The sequence below is a fragment of the Dermacentor silvarum genome, chromosome 3, assembly GCF_013339745.2.
Source record: "Dermacentor silvarum isolate Dsil-2018 chromosome 3, BIME_Dsil_1.4, whole genome shotgun sequence".
Classification (NCBI taxonomy): Eukaryota; Metazoa; Arthropoda; class Arachnida; order Ixodida; family Ixodidae; genus Dermacentor; species Dermacentor silvarum.
Genome location: NC_051156.1, coordinates 169,506,006 through 169,531,653, shown reverse-complemented (window position 1 = coordinate 169,531,653; position 25,648 = coordinate 169,506,006). Strand labels below are relative to the sequence as shown.

At 48.5% G+C, this 25,648-nt stretch overlaps 2 protein-coding genes across 2 annotated transcripts; one reads left to right on the top strand and one right to left on the bottom strand.

The window, feature by feature from the left end:
• On the top strand, nt 1–9,952 carry LOC119445015 (serine/threonine-protein phosphatase Pgam5, mitochondrial). The gene is made up of 5 exons (XM_049664844.1): nt 1–261; nt 3,188–3,366; nt 5,541–5,767; nt 7,431–7,561; nt 9,802–9,952. Exons 1-5 carry the CDS (start codon nt 110–112, stop codon nt 9,950–9,952), a joined length of 840 nt encoding a protein of 279 aa, XP_049520801.1. The 5' UTR covers nt 1–109.
• A 3,591-nt stretch (nt 9,953–13,543) lies between these two features.
• On the bottom strand, nt 13,544–23,657 carry LOC119446055 (glutathione S-transferase). The gene is made up of 3 exons (XM_037710379.2): nt 23,511–23,657; nt 15,261–15,541; nt 13,544–14,250 (listed from the first exon to the last, which is right to left on the bottom strand). The coding sequence occupies exons 2-3, from the start codon at nt 15,524–15,526 to the stop codon at nt 13,854–13,856; spliced, it is 663 nt and encodes a 220-aa protein (XP_037566307.1). The 5' UTR covers nt 15,527–15,541; nt 23,511–23,657; the 3' UTR covers nt 13,544–13,853.
• Between the last annotated feature and the right edge of the window lie 1,991 nt (nt 23,658–25,648).

Sequence of the window (25,648 nt, the reverse complement as noted above, 5' to 3'; positions counted from 1 at the left end):
AAGAACAAGGTGCCTGTGTGAGCTGTGGGTGGTGATATCTGTGGCCTTTGGTGACCACGTAGTTGTAGAAAAATTTGCTAGACTCATCTTCACGTGTGAACGCAACGAAATGCTCGGGCATGTCACCAAGGCCATGGGCATTCTATGCGGCAGCGTGGCTGCCGTCTCGCTATACTGCGAAGAATCCAAGAAACGCCAAGTGCATGCTTCGTGGACGACCGATTTCCAGCCCTCTTCTCACTGGGACTTCAACTGGGACAGGTAGGCAGATCGCTGCATGCTCCGTGTGCCCCTTCAGGTACTCATTAGACAAGGCATGACACACTACTTTAAAAGCCCCTCCAACCACACGTTATACCGCCGCGTATCGGTGGAAACGTGTATCAGTGGCGTAGCCAGGGGGTGGCACGCCGGGCACGTGCTCCTCCCGAAATTTCTGTGTTAGTATGCGACTTTTCCAGCCCCCCTGCCCCCCCCCCCCTCCCCTCCAAAAGGGTGACCTCCCCCCCCCCCCCAAAAAAAAAAAGAAATACAGAAATAAAAATCTGCCTGCGCCACTGCTGACGTGTATGGAGGGGCATTAGGTGTTATATACATGTAGGTTCCTTGCGAAAGCGTCAGACCAAGTTAAGTGAAACACCCTGTATAAGCTCCTTGGCGATGACGTACGTCATGGCACGCATGATGATATTGATGATGATTTATTGGTATCCCCTTCGAAACGAGGCGGCGACAAATAGTCACCTAGCCTGCTTGAGCTAATAAAGTAATCTATATAGATATTTACCAGTCGAGCATTTTGTCTAGGCCGCATTATTTTAGAGCACAGCTCTTAAAATGGCCCGTTCCTGGGGCGAACGTCGGCGACGGCGTAACCGAGCGAACGAGCACAACAGCGAAAGATGAAAGAGCGAGACGCGAGCCGCGAATGGCGGAGACCAATGAGAGCGGCTCCTTCAATGACGTTCGCGCGGGAAACTGGTTTCATGCGGACCCGCCCGACCGCTCATTGCGTACTCGTATCTGGTCTCCGCCGGACCACACACATTTCGTACTATCGTCTGCTCGCGTCAGCTCTCGCTCATGCTTGTTTGGTTGGCTTGGTTTGGTCTTGTTCGCGGTTGTTTCGATTGTCATGGTTTGCGATTGTTTTGTAATCTGATTGTATGCGCGACGCGAATTGTGTAGCACTTTCTGTAAGCCAAGCGACACCAGCGATTACAGTGTAACCTTCGACTACTCATGTATAATTAAAAGCCGGCGCGTTTGATCCGCAGATCAGATTTTAGACGATTCGTCCACTCTGCTACATGTCTCTTTAAATTCCCTGCCTCAATATATCGCGAAATGAAAACACGTATATAGCTGCGCTCAAATTTCGCATTAGGGAGTATCGTAATCGTCGGTGAATTTTTTGTTATCTATTCCTTAAAACCTCTAATCTACCTTGTATAATTACCTATATGGCCACAACGGATCTGATCCTATCAATTTATTCCCTTCTTTTAATGCGAAAGTATTATATGGCTCATGAAACGGAAATTCTGGCGGCGTGGCCGGAGATGCTGCACAAAGTCACGTGGTCACAGTCAATCAACTGAAGGCGCGCACCGCGTGGGACGCTGGTTTCCTTGAAGCACCAACAGATGGCGCTCACCTCCGCGCATTCGCGGCAGCGGTGGCGCCGGCCATGCGGGGAAATAAAAAAAAGAACCAGAAAGCTCGCCTTCGCGCATAGTGTTCGACGCAAGCGTTTCCCGGTAAGATTATGGTTGCATAACCTGCAGTTGCTGGGAAGCGGCAACTGTGTGGCCGTTCTATAGCGCCGCGCGTCGCGGCGCTACCAGTCGGTGCGGTAATTTCGGTGAGTTCTCTCGTGTGCTCCGATGGACGAACATTCGACTTCGACTTCTCAGTCTGTAGATATTCTTGCACCGTGGTCTGTAGCTGCGCCCGGCTCCTTTGGACGTCCACGCGAGTACGCGAGCGAGGCCGAGGTGTCATCGGAGAGACATCGCAATGCTTTCGAATTGATCCATGTAGGGATACTAAAGTGCCCTTGAATATTTTCTTCCACCTAGCATCTGCGTTAGGCCAACGCCACCTAGACTAGGGTTTGGTTGGGCGCGTGCCTTCCTTTCATCGCTCCTCCCTTGCCTAGATGACGTCATCGTCAGCACTGTCTAATTGCACGCTCCTCCCTCTCCGCCTTCTGTAGCCTCAGCCTCTCTTCCTCCATACGTCGCATTACCGTCGAAATGTCTCGGTAGCCAACGTTTCGACAATGGGAACTTGACTTCGCCAGGGTCGAAATGTCTCGGTAGCCAACGTTTCGGCAACAGGGACTTGTCTTCGTCAGGGTCGAAATGTCTCAGTAGCCAATGTTTTGGCAACGGGGACTTGTCTTCGTCAGGGTCGAAATGCCTCAGCAGCCAACGTTTCGGCTACGGGAACTTCATCAGGGTCGAAATGTCTCGGTAGTCAACGTTTTTACAATGGGGGCTTGACTTCGCCAGGGTCGAAATGTCTCGGTAGCCAACGTTTCTGCAACAGGGACTTGTCTTCGTCAGGGTCGAAATGTCTCAGTAGCCAATGTTTCGGCAACGGGGACTTGTCTTCGTCAGGGTCGAAATGTCTCAGCAGCCAACGTTTCGGCTATGGGAACTTCATCAGGGTCGAAATGTCTCGGTAGCCAACGTTTCGGCTATGGGGACTTCGTCAGGGTCGAAATGTCTCGGTCGCCAACGTTTCGGCAACGGGGACTTGACTTCGTCAGGGTCGAAATGTCTCGGTAGCCAACGTTTCGGCTATGGGGATTTGATTTCGTCAGGGTCGCAATGTCTCTGCAGCCAACATTTTGACAATGGGCACTAGAATTGGGTTGTCGCCCTTACGAAGACAAGTCCCCACTGTCGAAACGTTCGCTCCAGAGACATTGTTGACCCCCGTGGATCACTTCAAGTCCAAATCTTTCTGTGAACCTATGCCGTCGTGTGCACTATTCTCGCAGAAACTCGCGGACTTCTTTGCCGAACTCTGCAGCCATTTCGAGCAACCGCAAATTATATAACCTGCTATAACGCAGGACTATTGTTCCGTGGTCACAGACAGGCAGAATTAATCTTTGTTAAACGCGAGCCTTTGAAGATTTTGTAACGGAGCAGCTTTTGTTTTTTATTCTTTTCAGGCGGGACGCCGAGCATTGCGCAAGGCCTCCGGCTGACTCCTCGGAAGAAGAGAAGCGTCGTTATGACGAAGAAGTGCAGAAAGCGAAGGCGACTGCAACGCGATATTTGTACCTAATTCGACATGGAGACTTCACATTTTACGAGGAGCCGGACAGGGATCGCACGCTCACAGAACTTGGTCAGTTGTTACTTCATCAACGTTCTTGCTGACCATTGTTATTACCAGCGCAAAAAAAAAGAAAGAAAAGAAAAGAAAGCGACGCATCGAGGGGTTCAGAACAGCGCTATTCGAACGAGCACCATTGAGCAATTAACCAATCAGTTTGTGCATAATTTTTCTTAGCCAGCCAATGAGGGCTAAACGCAAAGCGCAGAGTAACTCGACATCTGGGAATTCTACTTCTCAATTGAAAATTTGACATCGGTTTCGCACATCTGTCGCACTAACGACGAGACATAGCCGTCACGCTAAACCGCATTCGCTGGCAGCATATTTTGGGCACCCGAATCGACACCAAGCTTCCTTTCTTTTTTTCCGAGGGCAGTAACAGAGTGGACTTTCTTACCGAGTCTTCCCAGTGTTTTGTAAGTGTAGGTTCGTTCAGCTATACTCATTCTTGATTTCTTTTTCGTTGTTCACGGCGCTTGGACGTGTGCGGGTCTCTGGTATGCAATTGCTGATCGATCCCCAATTTATCACTCAATAAGCCTAGACGGTGACAAAAACTATTGTCTTTGCAAAGCCTTTGCCTCGCTGCGTTAGTGCAATACGAATTTGATCACTTCTCAAAAAGGCGTAACTTCCCTGCAAGCAGGAAGGTATAGGTAATATTGACAAATGTGTGCACCATGCATATCGAGAAGCCATATCGGGCTATCATACCAAAAGTTCTATTTTTTTTTCTGGCGTCAAAGAGAGAGAGAGAGAGAGAGAGAGAGAGAGAGAGAGAGAAATGCCTGTAAGCCTCCCTGCACGATTGTATATGCAGGACTGCCTTGCTTACAAAAACGCATGCATGCTTCACCTCTTTGATCGATAATTAAGAACCCTCTACAAATTATACCGCGCATTGGCAGCGTCAGCTATATAGGTGAACAACGCATTTGGGGAGTTGAAAACTCGCAATAAAAAAAACAACACATAGCGCAAATAAAACGTGATTTATTGCTGTGTGTATACATCAATGCCAGCAGCTATAGCGGATATACATACGTATACAAGGAATAGCTCCTCGATGGCAAGCACGCGCTGAAGAATCGAAGAAGTTCGACTCACCACGTTAGCATATAACGACCGATTGTGCGCCCGTGCCGGATCCCGAGGCCTGCAGCCTCTTTCGTGGGTAGCCTCTTTCCCGCGATCCGAAGTGCACACAGTGTGGAGCGATGGCGGCCTACTTGGTCGCCATCGCTCGCGAGAACTACGAGCTGACGCCGCGATAAGGCAATGCATGGGCCTTGCATGCCGCATTCGCGCTCCCTGCGCTTGTAACCAAAATATCCTTGCTATATGGACCTCAAGGTGACGCTTGCAGACCGCAGCCGCCCTCTCGACCATATACTAGCGATCGCGTTCCCCAATGCCCGTGCTGCGCTTCGAAGCCTAGCCATTTGTGCGTACATTGTCGTTAATCAAGCGGTCATAGTACATTAGCCTGACCCCGGACAAAAGGTAACGCACATAGAGGATTCTTACAGTCAATGCCATTCGTGTGTATAATGTCTATGGTCCACTTAGCTGGTACAACAAAGTTGGACCATCACCAACAAAACCTTTTATTGGTTCAAAAGCGTCTCTGTCAAAAACCGCCATGACTCGAGGTCACCCAGCCTTTGGATCTGCTGACTGGTTGCCTCCATTGCGTTCTCACCTGGATCCGTCGACGAACCCACATAGCTCTTATTGGGCGTTCGTTAATGAAATTAAGAGCACCGAGTCCTGGGGGTGTTGTGTATTGGAGACACTGTCCAATTCGCTATCTTGTCAGCTGTGACTGACCTACGTAGTTGTTGCGCCTTGTCCTAGTGGCTGAAATACGCTATAGCATGGATGAATTAGAAAATATGGCAGAAAGTGTCCATATTGGCAACAGCACCCCCTCCCTTCCTCCTCATTTTAAATGGACCACGAATATAACTATAGATAGGTGCCTTTTGGCTGCCTGACGCGAAAGATTCGCTGTGCTCGTCTGATTTTAAAGGAAACATGGCGACGCCCACGTGGGGCACTCGCCAGCGAAGTCGTTTCTAAGCACGATAGACTCCCGGAGTGTGTCTACCACGCCCATCGATTAACGAGCGTCCGGGTAAAGCAATATGATTGTAGGATATTCTGTGGTCAAATGCATGCAGGCCGCAAGCAGGCAGACTTGACCGGCCAGCGGCTCAAGCAGTTGGGCATCCCTTTCTGCCAGCTGACCCACTCGACCATGACGCGTGCAGTCGAAACGGCCGAACTGATCCACCGGCACCTGCCACGGCTCCCGCGCTTTCAGTGCGATCTCATCCGTGAAGGGGAACCCATGCCTCCCGAACCACCGTTTGGAATATGGAAGCCGCAATCCAAGGTACTAGATATCGTATACCCAGGTGACGCAAGGATTCCCTATTGTGCAAATACGTGTGAACTCTTTGATCAATTCATACCCGGCATCGACTGATCATCGTTTAACGACCGATCACATTTCGTGTCTTCGAGTCTCGCTTGCCGATGGCCCGCAGACGAGAGTGACACGGCTGAGCTGCAATGTATATATATCGCTCTCCTAGCAGCTCGTGTGAGGCGTGATTCGACGGTGCTGAGCCAGGCCATGGTCCATGGTCCAGTCTAAATGTCCACAAAACCACATCAGACATTTGTTTTACACATTTTAAATAAACGCGCGAATTGTGTTCGGTATGTCGTGACGATAATCGTCCACGGAAATGGCAACGCTAGGTGCCTCGGGGATGCCACAAATTTTAAAAAATCTACCCTCGTGCCACGAAGTAAACCCGTATTTCGTGTGAGCGTACGTTCTCTCATTTCTGCTGTCATTGTTCATCTGATTATTAGCTTATTGTTGATCTATTTGTTTATGTTATTGTTTGTCTAATTATTTCTCACTTCAAGATAGTACAACTGCGTACAATATTAAATGAGTACTTTATTTCACATCTCATTCACTAGGATGCGCTGCTGTTGTTTCTTCGTCATCCTCCCACCAACTGATTTTATGCCTCTCCGAGCAGTGAGTTATGCCGGGCGCTGAAGCCAACAGCTCCGCATAGCGGTAAACCTGTGCGAGTTGGCCCCCTTGACAGCTGCACTGTTCACCTCATTCTTGGCTTTGTGCCAACTTTTATCGCCGAGCTTCGTACAGCCCGCATCGCGAATCTTCAAAATGGGGGCACATACACTCACGCGTAAAAGAAACCCGTGCTCCTCTCCGGGATTATTTTCCTGTCCTTCCTTCGCACCTAAAGACGGCGACAGGCACGACGTCACAGGGTAAAAGCTGTCGATTGGTCAGCCGGCGAAGTTTAATAGCTTCAATGTGACGAGAGTCAGCTGTGCATTCTGGAAAGTGTGGGGCCTCGCCAAATGTGCACCGCTAATTCCTTTATGAAGCTTCCATTCAGTCGGCGTCGCGAGGAGGGTGATTAGGGGCGGACAATGGAGGACCCTTCCTTCCGGTGTGTTGACGCGACCCGTAGCTTTCGCTGCATTGCGTGGAGTTGGTGAGAGTACGTGGCGAGGAGGAGAGAACGTCAATGCGGAGGGTAGCGAAATAAGGCAAGCGACAAACCACGGCGGCAGAATAATCATTCATCAGACGCCAGTAACCTTGCTATTGCGAAATCATAAAAAAATAATAATTGCATCTCTATGTTCCTTGTAGAGTAGTACAAAATTGTCACCACATAACAAATTTTCGAGCTCGCCGCGGTATAGCTTATTGAGTATGTTGTTCTGCAGCTGAACACGGTGTCACGCGCTCGATTCTTGACTATGGCGGCCTGTCATTCCGATTTACTGCTGTGCTAAAGCGCTCCTGTACACACGTAGATTGATGTGCGCATTAAAGTAGCCCAGTTGGAGCGCATGGGTCGCTTTTCTTCTTTGGGCCTTGTGTTGCGATTATCTTTCCGTCAAGAACAGTCAGTCAGTCAGTCGGTCGGTTTAGCTTAGTTTAATTTAGTTTAGCCGAAAGCAGATGTGGCCCTTGAACGCAAAGGTGTGCGCGCCGGTTTGTGTTGCAGTTCCTGACCGATGGTTCCCGCATAGAGGCCGGCTTCCGCAAGTACTTCCACCGCGCTTCGCCCAGCCAGAAGCAAGACTCCCACGAGATCATCGTCTGCCACGCCAACGTCATACGATACTGCATATGCAGGTGGGTCACCCCGCTCGCCCATCATATTTCGCGCAGTTTCATGGCCGCGGCATTTCGATGCTTTGCCACGAGCTCGTAAGTGTGGTTCCCGACCGCATATTCCGCATCCAGGGGGTCATATATGACGTAAAACTATTCCATTAACGGCCAGTGCCAAGCATCTAAAGACCGTTCATCGCTTCTAAGGACGAGACCAGTATGCAGGGGCTTTGCAAGCTTCGGGGGGTGGTGATCCGCAGCGTTGTTTGAACAGCCCGATCAAACGCTCTCACTTTCGTTTGCTTTGAAAGCAAATAACATTGCCTACCTTGACATATTATTATTATTATTATTATTATTATTATTATTATTATTATTATTATTATTATTATTATTATTATTATTATTATTATTATTATTATTATTATTATTATCTAATTGGCATGCAGGAGGCGAGGAGTAGAAGTAGAGAGATTTCGGTAAGGCCGAACTAGCGCACTGAAAGTAGAAAATCAGATGAGGAGGGCGGTGCCGGCAACTGCGATTGGTCCACTTCCCCTTGCCTGGCTTGCGGTGGCTGGTGGAAAATCGCGGCGGCGTGCAACGGAAGGTTAAAAATGCTGTTAAAGTGGATCCTTAGCGAAGAAGAGTCGGTATAGAGCGTTGTCATATGCGTTCCGAAAGGGCTTGACAACGTTATGCCATGCAAAATGTTTTATTATACGCAGAAAAATCTTTTTTTTCCCGGTAGCTCCGAGTAGCCAGTGTCAGATCGATCAGCGGGCAGCCATCTTTCTTTCCTTTCGGAACGGGGCAGTCTCCGGTTATTCCGGAAAAAAAAGTAGTTTTGTTCGGCATATTAATGCGCATCTTTAGTGCCAATGTGTCACTTTGACGTCCTGTGTTTTCGCTGTTTGTTGACGTCGCATGATATGGACATGATATGATATGAAATGTGCGCAGCCCGAAAGATTTTGATCAATAGCAGAGGACTGATGACGACAAAGGCGCAGAATCGGAAATAATTATTTTTCTGTTGTTTGGCCTAATCAAGCATATTCTGTGGGCACACGTTATCAGATGGGGAGCTTTCGCAGTTTAGTGACGCCGCGTGAAAGACAGGCGAAGTGGGGGCGTGCCGAGAAAATTTTGACCAATCGTGGAGGGCTATAGTGGCGGAAATGGAATAGAAACAGATTGGAATAGCTTCACGTTATAGCCAACCAGATGAGAATTGGGAGAGCACGCTTTTCAGCGAATGCTAATGAAACCAAGTTGTGAAAGTCGATCGAGCACCATCAACTGATTGATTATTAAATAAATCAATCGGTCAGCAGTCAATGCTTTCAATCAATCTTCCAGCCACCTAATGTTTTCAAGAGATGAATAGGATTGACTGGCTTATTGCTAATAATCGCTTCGATCAATGTATCAATCAATCAATCAATCAATCAATCAATCAATCAATCAATCAATCAATCAATCAATCAATCAATCAATCAGCCAGTCAGTCGGTCGGTCAGTCGGTCGGTCCGTCCGTCCGTCCGTCCACCAACCCGTCAGTGAATGTTTCCATCGCGATCGCTGCTGCAATTACCGCTGTACATCAGAACTTTTTCCATATAAGAATCGGTTATAGCCGTCTACAGTTGGCTATATGCATCCTATAGACTACTTTACCACCCTTTAAATTTTTCTTCGATCTCTCGGCAGCTTGGTCAAGGCCTCTGGTCATACAATAAGGAATAGTCGATGTTCACTCTCGCTTGCACAAAGCGGTCAACAAGGAGCTTCAATTTGATGTTTCCTGGTTACATTATGTCGAACACTACACGACGTCAAGCAAAGCGAAATACCTTCCCCCACTTGCATGCCCCTGCTCTGGAAAGTTTTTCGAAGAGGAAGGGTCACGTGAGCTTTTTCAGCCAATCGGACACCCGTGTCAGCGTCTCGGTGCGTCGGTGGCACGCGGAAAAAAGATTGCGAATTCGCGATACACAGAAAAAAAAAGAAAAACAATTTTGACGCCACCCATTGTTCACTAGATTAATCTAAGTTGAGATTAGGAAGATAATCTCAATCTTAAATAGCTCAATAGATCTTCGGGGAAATTTGGAGCGGGTGCTTTGAGCGGACGTTCTCCACCTTTCTAGTCGTAATAACAGATTATGATTCGCTGTACAATTTTGGCACCACGTGCAAGCTCGGCAAATACTGGCGCTTTGGTGATCACACGTTGTTCCACCCACTCTGCGCAACAGGGCCCTGCAGATTCAACCTGAAGCCTGGTCCCGCATGAGCCTGACCAACTGCAGCATTTCGGTGGTGAAGATCGCCCCCTCAGGACGGGTGACCCTGCGCTCCCTGGGCGACCACGGCCACCTGCCCGTGGGGTTCATCACGGCCGGCTAGAGTCTCCCTAACAGTCCCTCGTATATCGCCTCATCACCACCGGCCCAGCCTCCTTCTAAATTGTTACCATTTTGTCAACATCTGAAGATTTCCAACACGACCTCATTTTCGCGGAGATAAGCTTTTTGTACTCCGCTGACCTTATCGTGTGTGGCGGCACCTCAATAAAATATTTCCTAATGCACTTATATCGACATAGAGAAGAGTGTCAGCTACGGAATAATATGCATGACGACGAACCAGAACGTTCTTTGGTGCACGAAGTTTTGAGTAACTTCGGAACTGCCCATAGTCGTCCATGAAATTTGAGTAACTGTTCATATTTGGTGATTTTAAACAGCGTCATAGCTCTTAATGAAGACCAAGTAACCGCGGGAAGGCGAGGAGATTTTGAGACACATACGCATGCGCGCACGAGGGCGTCAGCAATGATGGGAATGCCGCAGACAGAACACAAAACACATGCTCATAATGGGAACGCTGAGGGAGCAAGCCAAAGTAAAGCTTCGTATTCATGAGTGGTAAGGAATCAGAATGACCTGAAAAAGGTTGGCTCCTGTTCATTGGGCTGGTTGTAAGAGAGAAGAGAGTGACGACTTTGACTGTTCCAGCCTAAATGGCAACAACTCCTCCACCTTATCGAACTAATTCGATGATGCTTTAATGTGTTAGCAAGCCCTGGATAGTGCACGTGTGTTTTATTTATTATCACTCAATGTACGGGCCAGAACTTAGCACTGAGCGATAGCACACTTATAATTGGATAGCAGCGCGCGCGTTCGTCACGGGCGACCTTGCATGATATCATTTATAAGAGTGACGTTTATACATACCTCGTATCTTTTACAAACTTGCAAATCTGGTGCACGCTGTGACGCGCTCACATACTCTCAACAGACCTCGAGTTAGATACATACAAACTGGGCGAAGTGCGTCTTATAACGTTGTAAAGAAATGCGTGACCAATGGCGGGATAGAACCACTGTCCTTTCAGCACAGCAGCCCTATGTTCCAACCATCAGGCCGCGATCGCACGCATGCTTCTCTCGTGCCAAAGCCGCTCTTTGAAACGTCTAACGAGTTTGTCACGTGCCAGTCTCTCGCATATTCTTCCCTCGTATAACAGGTAGCACTTTGAGACGCTGTGTTAGACGGCACTGCCTTCGGGATTGGCAGCGGCTGAAAGGACGCCCCCGGCGACAAGAGCGAGACACGGTTTTGAGACGAAGTTCACGCATGCATCCGCTCCGTCTAGCTGCCATACTTGCAGTCCATGCGAGGTGCAACCGTGAAACACCCGTACGAAACGACGACGCTTCAGCTAGACAAGAAACAAAAACAACACGGAGACATGCACAGTATACCTTAATTAGTTTGACAATCAATCTTCGATTGTTTCTGCACGATATTTTATTAACGCGGAAGCAATGTTTACTGCACGTTCGCAGGCTTAGGCGACGTACGTAGTCGTATATGTATCGAGATTCCATGCCAGCGAGCGCCGAGAGTGGGACGTCGCGATTACAAGACCACTGTGACCAAAAAGCAGGACGTATAGCGTACAGCTTCGAGCAAGTTCGAGCGGGAAGGTGAACGGTTAGAAAAGGTCTGGTACGAGCGCTGTACATGTGATACGCATTACGCGCTCTCTACATGAAATCAGACTATAAAGAAAGCTCCACCCCTGGACGAGCTGATAAGCACACATGGGAAGCGCAATCAACTCAACATTGTGGGCGACACCGTTCTTAGATCTTTCTAAAAAAAAAAAGAAAAAATTCTTGGTGGATGAAAGACACGAGCTGCACGTTGTCCGCCGGTATGGATTGATATCGGTGTTTGACTACAGTTTAGCATTTATAAATGGGAGATGAAACGTTAAGGGAGCTTTTACCATGATTTCTCAGAGACGGCGCTAATCATGTCCTATATGCGAGTACATCGTTCACTCCGTTACCACTGTTCCGGCCGTTCCCAGTGAACCGCTAGCTTATAAATATTGTTCTCAGCTGTTATAGAAACAAGATAGCCGTCGCGCCTTCTTGACCGACCTGCATGTCGATTTGAGGACATCATCGTCGTAATTACGATCAGTGAGACCGTAAGAAGAGGAGAAATACAACTGAGTGGGCCTCTTCGGTTTGTCGTCCCGGATTGTCCAGGACTGCCCGAGACGCTGCATGTGCAGCGCTCATTTGCCTTAAAGCACCGCCTCGGGTAGTCCGGAACTGTCAGGGACGGATAGTGGAAGAAGCCCAGTAATAAAGGCATTACATGCCTTATCGTGTTCGAAATAATTTACAGCGAAGCTGTATATGGCTAGCCGATTCGTCCGTCTGTCGCCTGTGTGCAGAAAATATCATCATCAGCAATGGCTTGAGCGTCGTCGTCTTCTTCCACAGCTGGCTCGTTGGCGCCCCTCGGAGCTACCACGCGAACGCGAACGCGCTCGTGCCACTGCTCCCGCGTTCGTCGTCGTCGTCTTCCCCTGCTGGCTCCGTTGCCGCTCATCAATGGGGAGGCCGCGTTTACGGGGGTATGAACCATTGCTTAAAGAAGTATGAGCCATTCATTGTCTTACGTGACGGACAGATTAAGTTTTGAAGAAATTTCTTGGAAATCCACCTAGAGTGAACGCGCTCGGGAAAGGGCTCGTCGTCGACGTGCCGGTTCTAGCGTAAGGGCTTCCGACACCCAGGCGAAACGTCTGCGAAGAGCCGCGGACCCTGAGTTGACGGAGCGCGATGTTGAGGCCAAACGTCAGCGTCCTCTAGCGCTCCAGGAACCCGACAACGGTGGCGCACGCCTCGGCAACGCTAGCGCCAACTTCCCGGTGCGACGGCCAGGTTTCAACTTGAGTTTCTCAACCGGAACTTCGGAGCCAGCTGCAGTGCGTGTGACCGGTTGTGGTTCGAGCACAACGTGCATGGTACTCGTCAGTGCAATTCGTTCGGAGGAACATCGAAGCAACACACGACAAGCTTCGCTTACTCCCATTTCCTCGACAGGGGAGGGGCTACTAATTTCTCTATAGCGGGTTTTAGTGACATATATTGATTGGTTCATGCAGTAACTACTACGTTTGGATGGTTCTCTGTCCAGATGGCACTGCCCTGTGATTATTCACTAGAATAGCAAGGTGCAACAGTGAATAGCGCGTGCATGTTTGGCTTCTAAGGAATGGGTGTAATGGCATGTGCTGCACCCTTTATAGAAAAGGGTGATATGACAACTTAATGCCGGACAGATCGCCCACTGAATGTATTTTTGTGAGGATGCAAGGGTGTTAGTTACAGACACAGCAAAACACCCTTAAGGGGTTCAACTGGTTTAGAATGTCGGTTATGTGACTTGTAGATGTCATATATGAGCATGGAAATTGCATCAAATGACACCTCTTGATGTCCAGAACACGTAGAAATAGTCAGCAACTAAAGATAAAATAAAGAAAGGAGTATAATTGGCCGTAAACACTCATAGAGTGCATGATAGTTTACCATCTGAATATCATAAGAACGTGGTCCGGGCCCTGTGACACCAGTAGGCCCCAGTTGCTCTGCTAATGAAGTCTGAACTTTTTTTTCCCGGAAATAAAGTTTCATAATCAACTTTATTTTTACGAGTCCTCGTACTTACCAAGGAAGTACTCTTACTCTTAGCGCCCAAGCTGTACTCCATTGAGAAGTGACGATGGTGTGTGCGTCGTCGTTAACCCATCTCTTCAGAGCGTGCAAAATAACTGAAGTTTGGTGGTGTAGTAATATGATTGCCTCAATGCCACTTGGCACTGACGTCAGTACTTCGGTGGGTGTTCTTGAAGATCTGATTGCACCCATTCGGCGTTCCAAGCTGAAGTACAAGCGGTTGGCGCTGAGGCCATATGGCCAGCTGCGCGGCGCCACTATTGCTTCTTGAATCCCCACTTGACCATGGGCCCCAGGATGGGGTACTTGCTGTACTTTCCCGACGAGAAGTACTGCCGGATGTTAGGCAGCTCCTCGAAGCGCTTCAGGTACGCGACCAGGATGGGGAAGCCCTGGAACACGTTGGCGTTCAGCTCGTAGTTCCAGTCGAGTGCCTCGTACGCCAGGAAGTCGACGTAGGTGAGCCGGTCTCCCAGCACCCACAGCTTGCCCTGCAGAAGCTCGTCCCAAGGCCGCAGCGCGTTCTCCATGTTCTCCTCGTACTTGCGACGAGACTCCGGGTAGTTGGGCGAATGCACGGCCATCACCAGGTTCCAGGCCAAGTCGCGCGCCTGCTGCTCGATCGTGTCCAACTCCTGGGTCTCTTTCTCGTTCCTGCAGGAATGTACACCAGTGAAATACTGGGTTAAGGGAGTTTCAAGAAACAAAGGACTCGGTAAATTTGTGAACTAACGATTAGGAAGGTGGAGCGCGAAGCTGTTAACGACCGCATATACGTCATGTAGGGCAGTTCAAGGTAGCAGATATTAGAATGTTCTAGCCGATGCGCATACACTTTGTCTTTACCGTTTTAGCGCAATACGGGACGGAAAGGCAAGAAAAATAAGCTCTAGTGACATAATCAAGAGTTCGACGAATAACACTTGCGTGCTCGCTCAGATGGCACGTTAGAAAAGCAAGGTGTTTTGGTCACTAACCAAGTCAAAAGTTCCTTTCGCAACGCTTGTTCGCAATCTGGCGACGCTGTGTTCAAACCAGAACGTCCTGGGACACTGCGCTAGACCGTTCTTCTGCTGTACGGCTCTTCTTGACCGAGGAAAACATATAGCGTTAAGCTTGCGCCGCTTTGATAACCATTATGTCAACGAATAAAAAGAGCACATGACCACAAATTGCAATGAGAGACACTCGCAGTTTGGGTGTGCGCAATGTTATAAAATAAGTCACTACCAGCTCCGCTGTTGTCGTTTCCGTGTCCGTATTCCGCTATAATGGTACGTATCGGCTATGAATCTATTTTGTATCCAAGTTCTCTGACTACTGTTAAACAAAGGCCTGCACACAGTTTCGTGCTCGCGCAATTCACTGCTTATCCGAGAGAATTAGCGATATAATCATACCACGCAGTTGAACCACTCTCAGTGAAAACCCTGCTTCGTCTTGGTACATCTTCGCGTTCCGCATCCACATAGTCACATTCTAGCGAGTGTGTAACTGTGTATTCTCGAATGCTCATCGAAATATCCCTTGTCACATGGTCTCGTCTGCTACTATTATATATAGTCTCAAATCAGTTCTACGCATCACACGTGGTGCACTTTTTACTCCATCCCTTTTATGCGAAATACAGAAGTTGGTTCGCCCCGATGTTTTGCACGTCCTACCTCGCTGCGAGGTCGTGCTTTCTGGCCAGGTAACGAATAATGGCCATGCTCTGCGTCATCTTGACGTCGTCGTCGATGTAGTAGGGCAGGTTGGGGAAGCGGAGTCCCAGCGTGAACTTCTCCTTGAGCCATTCCTCGCGGTCGTAGTCGGGCGCCGGCCCGAACTTGTACCGCTTGTCTTCGAACTGCACGCCTTTGTAGACGAGCAGGTTGCGGACGGGCTGGCCGAGTCCGCGCAGGTCCCAGTAGCCGTACGTCGGAGCCATCACCGCTTACCAATGCTGAAAGTGGAAAGGGAGTGTTAGGAGGAGGAGCGTTAAAAAGAGAGGGAAAGTAAGGAGGTTTAGCCAGTGTAAGTACCGGAAGGCTACACTCTGCTGGGGAAAGAGCTAAAGGGAGTATAGACGATTGTATCTGTAGCCTCGATATTTACTGCTGATCGTAGCAGAGAGGTTCTAATGATTCTAACGTTCTCTCACTTCCCCATCGATGCTGTGTTGCACTGTGAAGCAACAGGCCCGAATATCATGGTGCCCTAAGGCGTTCCTGCCAGCCTCAACTTCAGCAAAATTTCAGACATTGGCAAGCCCAATGACCCGCAGGCATTCATGCCTTCGCAGCATTTGCAGTTGTTTGTCTGTTCGTGCAAAAATAAATAAAATAAAGGAAGACGTCTGGTGTAAAAACGACGTTTCAATTTGCAAAAACAAGACAATGACAAAGGAAGCAACATACAAAAGCGATTTGAGAGGCTGATTTAAGAGAATTATTCCAGCATGGTTTTGAACAATTTTAGATATAACTTCAAAGAGGCGCTCCTTTGCCTCTTGAGGTCTTGCGTATCAGGGCTTTATAGACGAGAAAAAAATCAATGTAAATGTTTTACTCTCTTTACATTCACACTCTTTAGATACTGCGAAGTATCCATGGTAGTACCGGTAGCATGCCGATTGCTTTCGCTGGGACAACAACGTAATGGTTCCTACGGCGCGTGGCACAATGGTACACCGCTGTACAGACCATATCACCGACTTCACCGTGATTTTTCAATGCGAAATTCGCAGTCTGCTGTGCTACCTCTGTCGTCGCTTTTATAGCAGAAATGCTGCAACGCAGTCGTGGTAGTATTCCGTCGCAGGGCTACTACTTTATACGAGTGCATAACGTCATGATGCTACATCCAGGCATCAGCACAAACGGTTGATTTGCACACTATAAAATTGTAAACCAGCCTCTAACCACAACCATGGCAGAGTAAAAAAGAATGTGGGCAGCTTGCACTAGTGGTGCAAGGCTGGAGTAAACCGCGGAGCTGGTGATCGACCTAGCTTCTTCCAGGTTTTACTAGGCTTGGCTAAGTTTTGCTAGGAAATGCTAAGTGCTGCTAGGCACAGCATTCCGAATCGGCTCGCCGCCGACGCGCAGATTCTCGGTTGGCCGCGCGGCGCGCTTCAAGATGAGCGGCTTCTACTTCGGGTGTCCGGATCTTCTTTAGTCGTCCCATGTCAAGGCTACATGCACTTGCCACAGAGTCAACGAGAGTTCTGCCGCCGTCGCGGCGGCTCCGAGCTTTATCTCCCCGGTGACGTCACGGCCAAGCTGCGCCTCCACACTTGCCGGGCGTGGCTGGTCGAAAGCTGCCGAGCCGCCGCCAGAGGCGCCTGCTGCAGTCAGGGACACCGCGCGCGTTCTGCGCGAACGCGGGGAAACGCGGACGGCGTCGGCAGCAGCTCTGCGCGTTGCCTCGTTGGTGCTGCTAAATTTCTTTCTCTCTCTCTCGCTCTCATTTTCTCTTTCTCTCTCCCGAGCATAGCGCGCGGTGCGCGTATGCTCTCCTTCCCTCTTCTTAACGTCCCATGTCAAGGCAACATGTGCACGGCAGAGAGAGGAGGCGATGCACACCCTGCTCCACATGGTGGTTGCTAGGCAACGCGCTGGGACGTCATCGCCAGGAGCAGTTTTTGTTCGCACTACGCGGCGCAACCAAGAGCTTAAACAGCTCCGCTGTTAAAAAATAAAATTACTGCGACCCTTCCTCGACACAACCGAGTAGGGAGCCTACATGAAAGCGATGTTTGCATGTAGGCTCCCTACAACCGAGAGTAGGACGGCGACATCCCTCGAGTGGAGAAGACACTGCGCTTCAAGAACGCTCCAAGATGATTCTAACGGCGACGGGCCGCTCGGAAACAGAGATAGAGACGGGCTCTTTATTTGAAAGCAGAGATTTTTGCTGGCGCGTGTTTGGCCGCTGACATGCTACTTTGCATAGAGTGGGGGATGGGATTAGATGTTCCAGGGGAGAAAAATGAGCGTAGCTTGCACTGTAGGCGCAATGATAAAGAGAAAGCGGAGTTGATGGGCACCTAGCTAGTCCTGGCTTTTGGGCTAGGCTAAGCACTACCAAGTCATCCCCAGCACTTCCAGGAATTTATTGATTATTGATAAATTATCGATTAGCTATTGATTGGCTATTGATGACTAAGCTTAAGCAGTCCCAACCATGCTTAGCTAGACTTATCCAGGCTCAGCTTCGCTAGTTCACAGGGGTATGTGCCATTGCGCTTGGACCCTTTCTGCACTACCGCCAGGATCGGCCCACATTTTTTGTGGACGACTAAGGGAATAACGGCCGGCTTAAACAGCTCCGTTGTTAATAGAAAAAGAAAGGATGGAAAAATGCGAGTGAGCCTGATAATGATATTCCTAGGGGAGACGATGGCGAAAAATTAAGGCCTTTCTCTCTCACGAAACGAACTTTGACTAAAACATTCTGAGAAGGCAAATTGCTGGAAAATATTCATCGCGATATATTTTGTTTGAAGCGCAACAGTTGACACAAGCAAAGAGGAAATGAACTGAAAACGACAGCTCTTTGTGAGTGTCAGCTGTTGCGCTTCAAAAAAAAAAAAAAAAAAACTGTCGCGATGAACATCCACCAACTATAGTCCATCCCATCATCTTTCTGAGAATGTGAAAAATGAATCAAATGCTCGTTGCTGTTTGAAGGGGAGGCATTGGACCTCCTTTAGAGATCACATTCAGTCACTCTTTTTTTTTTTTTTGGACGTGTAACTCCGCTGGCCTTAAAAATGCGGCTTGGTTGTTTTGGTCTTTGTGATCGAGACAACCAAACGGCACACCGACATAGAAAGGTGCTCCGATGCGAAATTTTACCTCTGGAATCGCCGAGGGGCGTCACCAAAGCACAATGGCCACACTTCAGTCAAGAAGTTGCTCTGCCCTCCTGCTTTTTTGTTTATAAAAAGTATTTTGATAATAAGAAACACCAGAAAGGTAAAAAAAGAAAAAAAAAACAAGCTTGGTCGCCTCTGCCATGTCCCATTTCAGAGGAGACGCTCGTATTATAATTATAATCATCATAGAAATTGGAGGTCGAGTTTCAAGCAGGGGAACACTTTGAAATTAGAGGGGTCAATAGCGGGATGTTTACTTCGACTTTCAGGCAGCGCCGTAGCACAACGTAATCATTTGCGATCGGTGAAAGGATGACAAACTACATGCTAGAATGAGGCTGTGTCGTCTCTTCCTCCCCTCAACCTCAGCACCCCCTCCCTCCTTTATAGTTGTTGAGGCTGCGGCACGATCACAATCTCTCTTCTTGTCCACGTAAAGCTTTCACGAATATGTTTGTCTGCACTCGCTGTCGCTCACTGTCACGTTGCACAGTGCGATGGTAAAGTGTGCGGCAACTTTTGAAAGCCTTCGAGATAACGCAATGCCTGGAAGCTCAGAGCTGCAACAAAACGCTGGTGGGCTGGCAGACGATAAATTAAATAAGGAGGATGACAAGTGAATAGGGAACGTTGTCACGTTCGTGCTTTCGTCGCTGAATGATTTGGAAACGTAAGACAGCATTATACGCGATTATGCCTATAGATAGGACAAGGCTCGTGCCTAGGAGCCTCAGCGTCACACTGGTGTGCTGACGTTTCCGTTTCCCCGACCCCTGGCGTGGTGAATGCGTGAACGCAGTAATCGCTGTTGCTCCCTTGTGGCCTTTTTCATTTCGGTGCCTGAACTGTCTGCACCACATGGCTCAGAACACAAAGGCCTCGTGTTATCTAAATGGCGTCGCCTAGACTCGCCAGCTTGACGTCAACGCTGAGAGAACTGACGTCTTCTGTCATCTAGGAGGCATGGCGGTATCCTGCATGGCGGACGATCCAAGTGGCAAGTAGCAATGGCAATTTATATTTTAGTCCTTGGGCACCCTTTTCTGCTTGTTCCTTGCGGAAATGCCAGCCTAGAACAGTGTCGCGATAAAAAACACCCTTTAGTTACTGCTATTGGCAGTCGCAAAGCCATATAGGTATACCTTAAGCACAGCGAAGTGGCAGCAAAAGATTCAGAGTTCTTCCGCTCCTGTCCGTTTGTCAATGTGAACAATCGCTTCTTTTGGCCCCGACATAAGCAATTGAAGAGCAGATCGTATCACGGGCAGGGGGCATGGTGGGGAAAAAAAGGAGGATAAAGAAAAACGCTCTTTGCTGTTGCTTGCACGGGGATCGGTGCACGTGTCACTCAGCTGTCTTGTATAGTTAATAATGCGGAAACGGTGCAGTATATTTGTGACCGACACAACCAAACGGCACGTCGCCATGCAAGTTCACCTAACTTAGAAGGGGAGTCCAAGTGACTAAAAATTGGATACGTTAGCTTGGTAGCCTAATCATGCTATAATACTCCTGTCACAGCAATGTTACACTATAGTGGAGGCTACTGCTAACGTCGGGCGTTCAGAAGCATGATCGGGTGAACTCTACGTCACGTGACCCTCGGCGCCAGCGCGTCGTCCATTCACTCCGAGTGAACATGCCTCGAAACCTTTTAATGCACAACTTCTCACCATTAAGAAACAGGGTACGGAAGCTCGATGTCTTTATGGGTATCGTACGCAGGAAAGGCAGAGAGGCGAGCGCGACATAACCCGTTGCACTGCTCTGGGGAAAGAGAAAAAGAGCAGAAGGGGGGCACATAAAGATACTTATAACAGCACAGAAAGAAAAAAAAATGCACCGATCATTGCTGGAGCTATGGCGCATGTGAAGTAAACGCTATACCACCGTTAACATTACCCGTCAAAACCTGATAATAGGAGCAGCTATCCTTTCTTGACCCGACGTGAGCTTTTCCGATTCAAGTTGACGATGCAGAAACGAACTCCTCTGACAAACAGCTACGCGCGGGAGTCGCAGTGGCTGCTAGTTTATCGAAACTCACCGTGTTCTGCCCGTCCAAAATCTACGAGCTCTTTCTCTCGCTCGTAGCACTGAATTTAGTCCTTTCCGGTGACAACCCCATTCGGCCAAAGTCCCCGTTTTATTTTCTTCTGTCTATAGAAAGCCCGTGGTCTCAATTGTCTCTGGTCTGGCTTACAACTCACGCAGCAGAAGGTTTATGTATAATTAATGCGCTTCGGCGTCTTATCGTCCCAGTGACCACGAAAACAACTTCCTCGATCGTCTCGTCCATTATTACGCTTGCGGCGTAGACGAAGGCAACTGCTGCATGACGGCCACTTGTATACAGCGACGGCCTTGCCGGCAGTCGGCTATTGATGCCATCGTACAAAGTGGGTACCAGTAAGCGTCAGCGAAGCGTATACATGGAACATGCCGACGCCTGCAGCCAGTGGGCAACATGGCTGCGGATATGTCGCCTCGCTCTTGGGCAACCAACACTGCATGCACGTGTTAGTCAATCTGCGCCGATACGGTATACAGTTTCAGCAGGATGGAGCGCATGCCGCAAAATCGGCGACGCGCGCCGAACAAAGAGCGGACGCCGCGGACACAGGTATAATTGGAATGCGGGAAGCGCTTCCCAGGTACGTGAAGCGTCCTTGAGGAGGTTACCTTCTAAGGCTTCGTGTTGCGATGCTTGCTATTTGGCGATGGAAGCGTGCTAGTTGTAAGCCGGCAATAATGGTACGGCGGTCGCTTCCCGGAGAGAAGGATCGTCGACCTTGAGAACGCGTGTACATACGTCTTTCTCTCGCACTTATGACGTGGTAAGGTGTGCGTTAATGCTTGACAGCCACGGGTTTTATGAATAGCCGCGAAGACTGCACGAGAGGCACAAGGACGAAGATACGGGCGTAGAGACAGTGCCAAAAAGATAATGGTCATAAAGACAGCTATAACCGTAATCTGTCGCCAGCAGTCGTTTGTAAACACAAACGCTGAACCTCGCACTTCCTTCGCGCCGCATTCAAGCTAGCTGTCTCTCTTCATGGGAAACGAAACCTTGCACGACGAGGAAGCGTCTATTCCGACGACGCGATGTTTTATGTGTCCACGCAAAGAGCGGTGTGTTAGTTCACCTGGCTCCGAACAAGCGCGCGCCTGTATATCGCTGCACTTCGAGTGAATCGCTTCGCGGACAGTGTTTGGTCAGTTGCTTTCCGGCTATCCAAATTTAGTGACGCTGCAAGCGCGACTTTCAAGCACCGAAGCACTCGAATAGTTATAGCCCCCACGCAGGTAATTACCGGCATGTCGTGCTGAGAAACAAGTCCCTGAAAGGAAGTCGCTACGAGACGGTTACTGCACCGACGTGCCGCAACTATCAATGCCGGTTTGCAGGTGGGCGTGTGCCGGGTCAAAGGAACAAGCTTGCCGTTGTTACGAGGCACGGCCCTGTTCATGAAAGGGTATACCTTTTCATGACTGCACGACCTTGCGGACTTCCGCAGGGCAAATTTGCTTAGTGCATGCAGCTAGAATAGAAATAAAACGAAGCAAATGAAGCCAGCTTCAGCGCCACATAGGCAAAATTATAAAATACTGAAATACAATTGACTACTTTCAAGCGTTTATAGCGGAGTCAAGGAACATGCCTATAGAAGGAATCATTGCAACCAAGGAAATACACTCGACAAATACAGATTATAATAATCCCGGCCGCGGCGGCCACATTTCGATGGGGGCGAAATGCAAAAACGCCCGTGTCCCGTGCATTTGGGGTACGTTAAAGACCCCGTGGTGGTCAAAATTAATCCGGAGTCCTCCACTACGGCGTGCCTCATAATCAACTCGTGGTTATCGCACGTAAAATCTCAGAATTTATTATAATTCACAGTACAATATTCACGGAAACACGCTCATACACGTTTTGCCCTTTCCTGTTGTCTCATACATGTGCATCTCTCAACTTACTAGCGAGTACGTCACGACTTTTTTCAAGAATCTCGTGCCTGCGCAAAAATCGGCACGCATGCGCACTAGCTGCTTACATACAACTCGCCCAACAAAGTACACTATGCAATGAAAGAGTTGCGGCAGAAACTTACCGTAAACTGAGACTGAACGTAAAATCGTAAAAGTAATGCTGAACGATCGCATTGTAGCGCAATCCACACTCCCTCTCCTCCACAGCGCCAATTCACCTTTGCCTTCATCGTGAATGCTGAAATCTCTCTGTCTCTCTCTCTATTGCTTATCAAATCTGCCGAAACTGATAAATCACGCAATTTCACTGCAGAGAAAATGGGAAGATAAAAAATACGCTAATGTAACTGATGTGTTGTCGGACGCAAAGGTTTGCTGGACCCAAGAGGAAGCTGAATTAATGTGTATTACGGGCTCACAGCTTGCCGTGGAGCACTACACTGATCGCAAATGCAACTGCAGGTATCGAAGGCTGAATCCCAGACTGGATATAACCGTTGTGATTGAGCAGGAATTGATTTCATTTATTCTTTAAATTTATTTATCAGATCCCGCCTGCCAAAAGGTTTTTACGTCAATAGCATATGTAATATAACGGGTTCCTTTATGTCCACGCTCAAACGCACCGCTTTTAAACAAGAACCATACTTTATACGAGCAGCAAGGCACGGTTATTCTAAAATGCATTCACACAGAGGCGGGCGCAAATACTCTTCGCCCATAACGACTACAGGTTCATCGGGGAATTGGAAGAAAAGCTACCGCATTACCGAAGTGAATTTGTAAGTTTGCCAAAAAATTTGCTCCCGCCAGCGATCACGAGCTCCTATAGCTCGGATCTGCCATTACACAGAAAGGTGAACTGTACAGACTGGTCGCCGAGCAGTTGGCAGGTGTGTTTTCAGCATTAGCGCGAACTGTCGTCAGCATTTGGAACCGTCAAATTTGCGGGCCTCGTCACACGAGGCATTCATATACGCTTTTGTGAACCGAAACCCGGGGATCACGTGATCTATCGTTCAAGAGCGAGACTGAAGAAGAAGAGCATGCCACTCACCGATTTGAAACTTTGCCGGTTGGCGTCTACTCCAACTGAACCGGAGAAGGGCGTCGCGAGCGGCTCTCCAGACGCGTTCCCTCGCCGAGTAACAAGCGAAACGAAAGAGGAAGTTCGAAGAAAACGTCCAGCCCGATGAAGGTCAGCTACTATACTACTACTACTCCTGGCGAGGGTAAGGGGGTAATGGCTGCTGAAAGTGGGAGTGGTGCCGTGTGCCGAACTATTACGGTCGCGGTGAGGAGGACTCCGTTAGATTGGGATGAGGAGGAAAGAAGGCACCGCTTTGTGTGCGCGCAGGTTACGTACACCCATGCATGACACGCGCCTTTGTTACCTCCACGTTCGCGCCGTGTTTTTCCGGTCTGCGCATCATTGTCCCTGCTTCCTACCACTAGCATACTAATCAACATTGCTGATCTCGCTGAAAAAAAAAAAAAGCGATGTTTTTAGTCATTACTGAAGAAAGGTCGCGCTTTTGTAGTGTGCAATGTGTGATATGCAGCAGCAGTCAGGGCTTCTACACCTCCTTGAAATCCTTGAAAACTCTTGAATTTGAAAATTTTGACAAAGAGAAAATATAAGATTCAAGGGCCCCTAAAGCCCCTTGAAAATAAATGTGTTTTTGAATTAATTGAAAGCAAGGGTTGGGGGGGGGGGGGGGCATTTGAACATTCAAAGTAACAAACTCCACATCGGGGCTATGCCATATATAGTATCGGTAAACGATACTATATATTTGATCTTAAGAGTATCACTGCGATGCAGTTTGGCGCGTCTACAGCCACCAACGGCAGGCTTGGTTAAACTGCCATTGTCGTCATGGGGCTAGACGAGAGAGAGATAGATAACTCTTAATTGAAAAAAAAAGAGTGATTAGCCAGAGTATCTTTGCGTAAATGCTTCTTTGTAGGGGATGGGACGAAGGAAAGGAAAGGCCCTAAAAAGTGGGCATAAAAAAAGGGGAAAAAAAAGGTGCAGGCTTTAGTGATGTTATCGGCAGCACAATAAGTGTGCGATACGATGAGTGTTGGTAATCTTGTCAAAACTTGACGGTTAATGCAAACTAAAATGAAATCGCAGTCTCGATGAGACGACGTGTGTGAGTCTTAGTGAGAGCAAACCTATTGATTCAATATATAAAAAAAGGAGGAGTTGAGCGCTAGACGAAGCCAGATGAAGCGACCAAGCCGTACCACTACTTCTGTTATTTTGCTTATGCATGGTGAACTTACACCGCAGCCTTCATGGCTCCATTTTCGAGCCCTGCGTTCTAGAAATGCCTAGCGGAAAGTAGCCATTTGGCTTTAACGCGACGAGTATCATTGGCTGAAGCCAATATTACTATCATGCTAGAAGGCCATTCACATTATTACAACGTGTGTGTTTTTGTTTGTGCGTGAGTGCATACGTGCGTGTGTGCGCGTGTGTGTTGCCCATAATGCTTGGGTCAGCACACTGTAATGACGCAATATGCATGTTTACGAAAGCGGATATCATTTTTAACGCGATAGCGTGAAGGGCCCCGGGTCGCAGAAAATCCGGTGTCGCTGTCGGCGTCAGCCTCGGCGGCGTTGTAAGTGAGCGAAAATTTCCGTGTGTTTAGAAAAAGTGTATTTCAACAAATGACGATACGAACACTGAGTGACAGTGACGGAACAATTCCACCAGGACGATAACATATACAAAGTACGGAGCACTGTGTAGACGGCGGCGCGTTTTTGTAGAAATGTCCGAGTCCACACTTACTAACATATAACCTCACACAGACCCACGGAAATGCGCAGTTACACCGAAATTAATTGTCACACTATTAAAATAATGTTGAGTCTATACAGTGTACGCAATGGTTATTTGCAATGATGATGTGACAGAGGCACTCTACATAATTTTGTAGTGATGCTATGAGATGTGTATATACAAAATTTATCACGCACACAAGATCACGCGCACACAGAAATCACGGGCACGTATACACGCTATGTATAATCAATGAATACTTTTGATGGCATGGCTACAAGAACCAGGCTGGTCGGAAGTGAAGCCATACGCGTCCATTAGCCACCGACAGGAAACGGCATGGCCACTGTCGAAGGAACACCTCGTCCCCAGGGAAGAACAACTCTTCTGACAGAAAC

Coding starts and splice junctions, on each gene's coding strand:
- LOC119445015 (XM_049664844.1), top strand. CDS start 110: ATGCTCGGGCATGTCACCAAGGCCATGGGCATTCTATGCGGCAGCGTG. Junction 262..3,187: donor TGGGACTTCAACTGGGACAG/GTAGGCAGATCG, acceptor TATTCTTTTCAG/GCGGGACGCCGAGCATTGCG. Junction 3,367..5,540: donor TCGCACGCTCACAGAACTTG/GTCAGTTGTTAC, acceptor AAATGCATGCAG/GCCGCAAGCAGGCAGACTTG.
- LOC119446055 (XM_037710379.2), bottom strand. CDS start 15,526: ATGGCTCCGACGTACGGCTACTGGGACCTGCGCGGACTCGGCCAGCCC. Junction 14,251..15,260: donor AAGCACGACCTCGCAGCGAG/GTAGGACGTGCA, acceptor ACATTCCTGCAG/GAACGAGAAAGAGACCCAGG.